This window comes from Hemibagrus wyckioides, linkage group LG28, assembly GCF_019097595.1.
Source record: "Hemibagrus wyckioides isolate EC202008001 linkage group LG28, SWU_Hwy_1.0, whole genome shotgun sequence".
Taxonomy (NCBI): domain Eukaryota; kingdom Metazoa; phylum Chordata; class Actinopteri; order Siluriformes; family Bagridae; genus Hemibagrus; species Hemibagrus wyckioides.
The window spans coordinates 6552117-6561873 of NC_080737.1; the positions used below are offsets into that span (position 1 = coordinate 6552117).

The 9757-nt window shown below is 37.6% G+C and overlaps 1 protein-coding gene across 1 annotated transcript; it reads left to right on the forward strand.

Moving 5' to 3' along the window:
• The first annotated feature begins 4676 nt into the window (after positions 1-4676).
• On the forward strand, positions 4677-9065 carry btg4 (B-cell translocation gene 4). The gene is made up of 5 exons (XM_058383708.1): positions 4677-5199; positions 7155-7662; positions 7749-7886; positions 8057-8300; positions 8749-9065. Exons 2-5 carry the CDS (start codon positions 7490-7492, stop codon positions 8917-8919), a joined length of 726 nt encoding a protein of 241 aa, XP_058239691.1. The 5' UTR covers positions 4677-5199; positions 7155-7489; the 3' UTR covers positions 8920-9065.
• Positions 9066-9757: the final 692 nt, after the last annotated feature.

Genomic DNA, 9757 nt, shown 5'->3' on the forward strand with positions numbered 1-9757 from the left:
GCGATGTTCCTCAATCCTGCACACTCATGGTGATTCCTGCACACCTGAGCAAGCCCCTGGACCTCCAGCTAACCCTTATTGTTTCCCAAAGCGTTCTATTAACGCTTGTTTTTGGTTTCCGAAACGTTTCCCAGGAAAACTATATTATTATGGCCATTATAGCATACCGTGCTGCAGTTCCACTAACCTCCCAAAATCTTAAAAAAATTAGCCACTCCAGAAACTGCCTGTAATCTACTGTGGTTCTGTTTGTTTTTTTGTTTCCCAGGAACCTTAGAATAATGTTAACTTGGAGAACATTCCCATAACATCAAGGGAATGTTGACATCTGAAACATCACTAAACCTCTTACTATACTGATGCAAACCTAGTTGATTATATATAAAAATAAAATAAAACAGGATGCAACAAACAACCATTATCATCATCATCATCATCATCAGCAGCAGCAGCAGCAGCAGCAGCATAATCATTATCATCTTCTTCCTCATTTCAGTTTTGTTTCATAAATATAGAATTTGGAACTATTTAATGTAAGATTATTATTTAATAATAATAATAATAATAATAATAATAATAATAATTATTATTATTATTATTATTATTATTATTATTATTATTATTGCTTTGCCATTTTGTACTTCGCACATGGTACTTTACTGTATATGCATCATAGCTCTACAACTAAGCTACAGTACACCGATCAGGCATAACATTATGACCATCTGCCTAATATTGTATTGGTTCCCCTTTTGCTGCCAAAACAGCCCTGACCCGTCCTGCACTGTGTATTCTGACCCCTTTCTATCAGAACCAGCATTAACTTCTTCAGTAATTTGAACAACAGTAGCTTGTCTGTTGGATCGGATCACACGGGCCAGCCTTCACTCCCCACATGCATCAATGAGCCTTGGCCGCCCATGACCCTGTCGCCGGTTTACCACTGTTCCTTCCTTGGACCACTTTTGATAGATACTGACCACTGCAGACCGGGAACACCCCACAAGAGCTGCAGTTTTGGAGATGCTCTGATCCAGTGTTCTAGCCATCACAATTTGGCCCTTCGTCAAACTCGCTCACATCCTTACGCTTGTCCATTTTTCCTGCTTCTAACACATCAACTCTGAGGATGAAATGTTCACTTGCTGCCTAATATATCCCACCCACTAACAGGTGCCATGATGAGGAGATCATCAGTGTTATTCACTTCACCTCTCACTGCTTATAACGTTATGGCTGATCGGTGTAATTATAGTCCAATCAAAAACACATAAGCATTACAGATCAATTATAAGTTTAAGTAGATTAATGTAATAGGGCTATCTAGACTTTTGTGAAAAGCTGTCTGTAGATTTAGACCCTGAAAGTCATAATGCAAGGCTTAGGCAATCTAAGCTTGGGGTAAATCAGACACTCAGACATATTAATATTCCTTTTCTTTATTTATTATGAAGATACATTACACTGTAAGCATTTTCAAGATGCAGGGGAATAATAAGACGAGTTGTTTTAGAGCTGTTGTTCAACTGGTAGTGAGGTTAGTGATTACTGTGGGTCTAAATTGTAATCAGCTAACTACACTGCCAAATAACCAAACAGCATGTGTTCCCGAGCACAAGCATGGCACAAACACAATAACACAACACTCAGCAGCAGATTTTTGGCTGCATGGCAAATCAGAGGTTTATACCGATGTCTTACATAAGCACAAATAATATAATGCTGGATAGTATGAGGGGAAATAAGTACACAGTGACTTGTGCTTGACTGCAGGCTGTTGTGTTGGCAGTATGGTTAGTGATTGTAGTCTGTGTAAAGCAATCAGCTAACAACACTGCCTACAAACCAACCCCAACTGGAGAACCTGGTGAACGGTTCACGACGACGATGACACCTTTTCACCTCTGAAGATGGAATAGGAAGCTTTCAAGACACAATCACATGCATACATAGCTAAATGAATACCCTGACAAATAACACTTAACCTTTAGACCTGAAATTAGAAATGAGAAGGAAAGGTATCTAGGTATCAGTAGCTAGAATGCTAAAATTAGCATATTCAAAAATAATTGGTATACATATTGCAGATTTTGGGTTTAAATAATATAATCCACTAAAAACGAGATCGTTCGGAACTTTCACATTTTGCACATTTCACATTTCACAAATTGCTTTGCATGTAACTGCTGCTGTTTTAATACATTATGCGACACAAATTCGCAATATATCCACACAAAAAAAGGATATTCGGGCAATGTGGTTAAAGAAATATCACTAGATCGTGTTACAAAAAATGCACATGTGTAAGAAAAGTCTACATATAATCGATCACCACTCACCTGTGACATACTTACTTTAACATACACCATTTCTTCTTCCTTCACAGTCCAGTTTAAAGGAATGCCACCTTACACTCTTCTCGTCTATCATATCTGTGTCTTCTGGTTTTCTGTGTATCGTAGCCTTTACCTGTCGTTGCCATGCACCTCTACGTCACACCTGCTGGGTCAGAAGTACACAGATCAGTTACATTTGGTTTGTTTCCTTAAGAAATATACCCAGCTATGTAACAAGGCTCACTTTATGACTACTGTGCAGATCCTAATGCTTTCCAAAATCAAAACTATGGATTGCTGATACACTGATGCACTCTCTGAGATCTGATAGAGTTAGGTTTATTTCAAGGTTGGTACATAGTGGAAGCCGTTAATGAAACTTTGCACCCTCATGTAATTTTATATATTTTCATATATATATGTATAAATGTATTTAAAAAGTCTTTCATAGGTTTAGGTTTTCCTAAGAAGCTCCTCAGGGCTACAAAGGACCCTGAAAACCGTTATAAGTTTTAAGTTGCTGTACCACTGGCATGGTACCTTCATGCTCCTTTAATATCTATCTTTCACCTGCGGAAGGTAAACCCTTTTATTTTCTAAAGCCTTTTAGAAATGTTCAGTGAAGTCTCTATATTGATTCTGGCCTCCTCATTCGATCCTGAGCTTAGGATAGTGTCTTTGCTAAGGTTCCTCCAAGTTTGACTGCTTTCCTCCCATAAACATGCCAGAAGATAAACTGGCTGCCCGAGGTGTGAATGAGTGTATGAGTGAGCATGAGGGTCATCCAGTGGACTGGGATCCCATACAGGGTGGATTCCCACCTCATGCACGGTGTTCCTGGGAGAGTGTCTCCTGAAGATGAATGAATGAGTGGCGTCATCTTTCACCTGAACAAATAATAATAATAATAATAATAATTTCATGGATTGGAAAAGTTTTTGGAGCAAACCATGCACCCTTTCTCCTTTCTGTGGTAATCTTGAATGGTTGTTGCATCTTTGCCAGGATTCCTTAACATTTTTTAGAATTATTGGCAGATATCATTACAGATTTTATTTCACAGGTGAAAGAGGTGAAAATTCTATCTATTCTACACAAATTCGAGACCAAAACACTCTTATTCGTGTCCCTCATAATGACAGGCCTACTTACCGAAGGAAAGCTTCACAGGAAGAACTCGATGAAACTGTTTCTCTGTGGCTGTGAACTCACACTCTCGCACGCGCAGCTTTTATAGCACGCCGCTTTTGCGCGTTTAAACTGAGCGGCTCTTGAGGCGCGAGACGCCGGAGGCGGGAACGAGGGCGCTAAAGAGCGCGCGCTGGCCCGACGTCACCCTCACAACTGCAGCAGAGCGCGTGCGGCAGAAAAGAAAGCACGCGCGGGTATAATTAACACCTTTAACATTGTCATTAATTAGCCTTTAATAGTCAAAAGGCATGAAAATTATGGATATAAATTGACAAAAAAAAAAACATATAAAAAGAATGAAAGTTCGCGATAGTACAAATAAATTCCCCTCCTTTTTAAATATTGTATATTATAGTTTATACAGCTCTGGAAAAAGAAGAAGAAGAAGAAGAAGAGACCATTGCAAAATAATCAGTTTCTTCTGTTTTTTTCTTCCAGGTTCATGTATTGGTGAGATGAACAGTTTTGTTTCATTTTTTGTGACAACATTTCTATTATTATTGCTATTGTTATTGAGAGTGTATATTTAAAGGAAATGACAACACATCAAAATAACCCAAGATCATGCAGTATATTTGCGGAGCTTTAATAACTCAAATAAAACAAAATGCAAATCATTTGTAAACAAATTGTGTTAATGCTTTGGCTAAATAACATTAAGAAATCAGTATTTGGTGGAATTACCCCGATGGGCATGCGTTTTTGGCTCCATGATCTCCACCAGTTTCTCACATTGCTGTTGGGGAACTGTACACCACTCTTTTTGCAAAAAAGCAAACAGCTCAGCTTTGCTTGATGACCATCCATCTTCCTCTTCATGACATTCCAGAGGTTTTCAACAGGGTTCAAATCTGGACATTGAGCAGTGGTCTCTTTTTTTTTTTTTTCCAGAGCTGTATATAGTATATTATATACGAAATTTAAAAATAAAATCATTAGGTTTTTCTTATTTTTAGACAATTATCTATGATCTTAAATGCTCAGTATTTCTGCTAATTACATAAAAACATTAAAAAACAAAACATAACAGTTATTTTTTCAAGTGTACACTATATTGGCAAAAGTTTTGGCACACCCCTCCAAATCATTGAATTTTGTTGTTTTTTGGGGGGCTCGGAACTCTTAATGCTCCAGCTTCATACCAAGACATTTTGGACAATTTCATTCTCCCAACTTTGTGGGAACAGTTTGGGGATGGACCCTTCCTGTTCCAACATGACTGCACACCGTCTGTAATCACTGTTAATGGTGGTTGTTATGATACTAACAGAAACTCTGCATTTATTAAGGCCACGTAAGTATGACTACATTTTGGCTCCAGGCTTAACAGATGACCCAGTGACTAAATTGCACTTCATGAGGCTGGCAGTTACCTCTTATAGTATATCTATAGAATCAGAGGTGGAGTTTAATGTCTTTAGTGTAAAATCTATATAAAGTACTACTATAATAAGTATAATTCCAGGTATATTGGTTTATACCTTTATACTTTCTATTTTCTGCATCACCATCATTTGTTCTTATGCACTTTTGCTTTATTTCCACCCTCTAGTTAATTTTTCACTCTGATGATGTAGATAATCACCCCCTTACCTGAGTCACATGGAGGATCAAAGTAACCGCTGTTAACATGGACAACCATTTAACGCAGCCCACCGTTGTCAATTCAGAGGTAAGAAACAAAAACAAAAACTGCTGATCCACTCCTTAGATACAGACCAAACCCGAGCACTAATGTTTCTCTGAGCTGGGATTGTTTTTCAGTTGGTAGGGTATGTGCTATAACCCACACATTGGGGCGATGGTGGACAATAGATACTCAGGGTCACCACAGAAACTATTTATTGAACATTTCTCTAAAGACAGGCCCAGGCTTGCCTGTAGTATAACATCTAGCATCTTATTCGTTGCTGGTTGCTCTGTACACAAAACAGCTAATCTGACATGAAAAATCAACCAACTTGTATTAGACAACTTTTGAATCCTTGTTTTATTCTTGAAACATTGAGTGCATTCAACATGTCATCTACACAAGACTTTTTTATAATTAGTAAATTATAAATAAATGCAATAAATGCTACAAACAATGACATGAGAAAAAAAAAGAAAGGGCTATTTATTACTAATTATGTCACATTTATTTATATATATATATATATATATATATATATATATATATATATATATATATATATATATATATATAAATATATAAATATATATATTTATTTATTTATTTATTTTTATTTATTTATTTTTTTAAAAAGGCAAATACAAAAAGTGGCCACTTCCACATCTGTAATAATTTATAAATCCATCATCTGGTCCCTAGAAGAGAAATTGAATACGGAATGGAAATTAGAGCAAAACAAAACAAGGATGAGAAACATATCAACAACAAATGACATCACAGGCTATTTATTTTCATCCATGGCATATAGCTTCTATGACACAATTCATGATTCCGCTGTGAAGTCAAAACATTATCCACGAGGGCATGATGTCCAAGGTCATATACCCCCAAACTGCATCCTTAAATGTTTGAAATAAAAATTTAACACTGATAAACCGAAAACCTGATTTGGTATTATTGTCCAAATTACTAATTAACTTCCTGTTATACTCAGGATCAGGATTTCTGAATATGGCTAAAGTGGATTGTGTGTCATATGACTCAGTGACATGTCATATGGATAAATACTGTTTAAATTCCTCTCACTTCTTAAAAACAAGCTGGACCTGCCATTCCTTTCCATAGGTGTGATGGACGGACCTACTGATTTATTATTTTAAGCTGAACTACTAAATTCTGAACATCTGTTGAACAAATACTTACATATTAACATGACCCATCATGGCTGAACATTTCTCCCAAACAAAATGGAAAAAACAGACTTCAGAGATCTAATGGCATCATCTCAGACTTATACACAGATCCTACTTCAATACTATATTAAGGCACTATTTCATTTATAATTGGAAATGTGAGTACAGGATTTAAGCTGCAAACTGCCCCCCCCCCAAAAAAAAAGAGTATAGAAAGTGTTTTGTACATTCCCTTATAGGAGTTTAATTCCAAGAAAGTCTGTATTAGATACAAATATTGAATATAATATTCTCCTTGTGTGAGGAGATGGCAATCAAATCTGAACGATGAATTATATTCTGGTTTGATTGGAACTTTTCCCCACATTTTTGTGCTTTCAATCTCAAAACTAAACACATATTCCTGACACCTAGTCCACTTCTTAAGCGGTCAAAGCTTTCCATCTAAAGCAAGGGGCAGCATTTATAAAGTGCCTTGTGCTTTTGCCCCTTGCTGTTCCATCAGCAGCTTATAGGACACTCTGTCTACTCCAGCCCATTTAACAATGCTCTCAATTTCTTTTTCTTCAAAAGTCTTTGAGTCGTCTAAAATGTGGACACATTTTTTTTCCTTAGTAATTACAAGAGTGTATTTAGAAATATAGATATAGCAGTGTTTGTTTTTGCAGAAAATGTTAAGCTTAAAACCAAGAAAAGTTTAGATTTCCAATACAAATCTTTTAGTTAAACACAATTTTGCAAGTTTATGAGTGGCCTGTTGCATTATAGATTAAAAATGATGAAATTCTTTGTCAATTTTAGGCACGTTCCATCCTAGCGGTCCTGATAAGATATGGCACAAGCTCTGGAGAAAAAACTGTAATGCCATCTAGTGGCCAACATCAGCAAAAACACGTGCTCGTCAAGTGGAGGCTTTCCCCAATATGAATCACCTGTTGAGACATCTAATTGGTCATTAATGTGACCTTTAAAAAGCATCAGTTCCCTTTCACAGCATGCTGTGATTTAAATTCTTTGTAAGTACTTGCTTTTTTTTCTTTTTGTCCTTTTTAGCAGCAGTCTGGGTGCTAGGCTTGGGTTTTTAGAACATTTTAATTACATTTTTAAAGCAAAAAAAAGACTTGTGTCTAGAGAAAATGAAGGAAGAGATTGCTGCTACGGTTTTCTTTGTGGCGAGACTGGCAAAGAAGCATGGCAAGCTGGAGCGCTCGTGCCGGGAGAGGTTTGCCGTGGCTTTTACTTCGGTCCTTTTTGAAACGTACAAAAGCCACTGGTACCCGGAAAAGCCATACAAAGGACAGGCTTTCCGGTGAGGGGAAATGTGGTAAAGAAGCATGAAATTGATTTAAATATTGCAGGAATTGATCTATACATTAAACTTCCTTTGTTTTTCAGGTGTCTGAGGATGAACAAGGCCCAGTTGAGGGATCCTATAATTGACCGTTCTTGCAAACAGAGTGGTGTTGACTATGATGACCTGGGTTTGCCTAAAGAGATCACCATCTGGGTAGATCCTGGTGAAGTGTCATGCCGGTAAAAATCTTGATAAGATCTTGGTGGCTTTGCATTTGTGTATGATGTAATGGTACCATGATGTGGTTTCTGATGGCTGGGCAAATCTTGCAAAATAAATGTCCTTGTCAAAATTGGTAAGATTTGTCTGCCATACACTATTGGTACATGTAAAGCTGTTTCTCTTGTAGGTATGGTGAGAGAACCACACCTTTTTGTGTGACTCTGTTGGAGGGGCAAAAAGACAGTGAGTTCTCGCGCAGGATTAACAATGCTGTGGAGCGTGCTTCCTCAGACTACCACTCTGGGACGTCTTCAGATGAAGAAGGTCCTAACAGCAGCATGATCAGCAGCAGTAGCAGTGGCAGCAGTACACGATCTGTGCCAAAGCCCAAGTGCATCCCTACTGTGTCCAATCCCAACAGTGTTTATCAGGTATTTCATAAGGCAGGTTACCAACCTGTGGTCATGTAGAAATTCCTGTCTTGCATAAGTTGTCCAACATGCCTGCTTCTATTTAGGAAAGGGTGTGTAATTGGCTAAATGACTGCACAATAGTTCTCCAGGACCAAGGTTTGGGATACTGTACTCTAAGATTGTTAATGGTATTCCTTGGCCCAGAAATCTTCAATCTTATCCACAAAGGTCAAGTGTTCCCAACCAAGCCGTACCTGATTACTTGTTAATTGGTTCAGTCTCCCATCATGTCAAGTCTTCTAATCGTACTGTAATGAAGGCCTGTAGCCACACTTTGGATAAGATTAAAGACCCCTGCACTGTTGATTGTGTCTATAGCAGTCCAGTTAGCCATGTAATGTCCATCTCAGCAAGTTCTTGGTCTTGAATTATATTGTTAAACATCCATACCACATTATTCTTGCAGTTCGGTGAATTTGTCTATCCGAAAAGGAAGCCTCATCCTGGTGATGGCTATCAGCAGCATTCAAATGGTCCATACCCTCAACACAATGGCTTCAAAAACTACAGACCATCTTATGCCTTCTCTGGTCCACGGGTGGACAAATACCATTGGGTTAGCAAGAGCCGCTCATGAGAATTGAGCTTTGAGCTGTTCTGGTGTGTCACTGTTTAGTTGGTGTGCAGCCTTGATGGCTGTTTTTTTCAATGTTAATACTTCAAAGGAATTATTTATGAAAATCTATTGCTAATTGCCATTAATGGCATGTTTGTTTTTTTTTAAAATGGTTTTTAATAAATGTTGCAAGTTGAGTGGCAAAAATAAAATGATTTTTAAAAAAAAAATACTGGCTCTGAGTGGTGTAGCTTGCACTAGATGGCAGTATTGTCCTCTACTGTCCTACTTTGGACTCATTAAGGTTGGTTACCATACTTGTGTTGCCCTGATGCCTTAATATGGTCTTGCCTGCATGGGTCTAGCAAACAGTAACAATAAATCTGAAGTGTTGGGGTTATGTTTAATGTATAGAAACCTCGTGTTCATTTAAGGCTGAATTTTTCTCCTCCCTTTAGGCTTGGTTGAAATAGCTGTAGTTAAGAGCAAGGTGGCTGTGTTCATTATGTCCAGGATTTAAATTTTGTATTTAATTCATATAAAGATGAAACCTAATGATTTAGGTTATGAATTGTTTCCACTGATCAGGACTCTACCTATGCCAAATTACTAGGTTTGCCAGGAATGTTTAAGTGTTGATAACTAGCAAAAATGTGGTAATGGTGGACGTAGTAAAAATTAAGGGCAGTACATCAAGTTTCCTGAGAACTAATGCAAGGCAACTATTGCTAATTAGTACACTTATCTTGGTTGGTTCTTAATCCTGGTGCTGAAGTGGATTTAACTGGGCTTGTATCCTTAATCTACACTAATTAGATTTTGTTGGATGAGCTCTATAATTGTTTGCATAGTACTAACA

What these genes read in the sequence shown, in the direction of transcription:
- btg4 (XM_058383708.1), top strand. Translation starts at nt 7,490, where the DNA reads ATGAAGGAAGAGATTGCTGCTACGGTTTTCTTTGTGGCGAGACTGGCA. An exon ending in TACAAAGGACAGGCTTTCCG is followed by an intron (nt 7,663 to 7,748) that starts GTGAGGGGAAAT and finishes TTTGTTTTTCAG; the next exon opens with GTGTCTGAGGATGAACAAGG. An exon ending in ATCCCAACAGTGTTTATCAG is followed by an intron (nt 8,301 to 8,748) that starts GTATTTCATAAG and finishes TTATTCTTGCAG; the next exon opens with TTCGGTGAATTTGTCTATCC.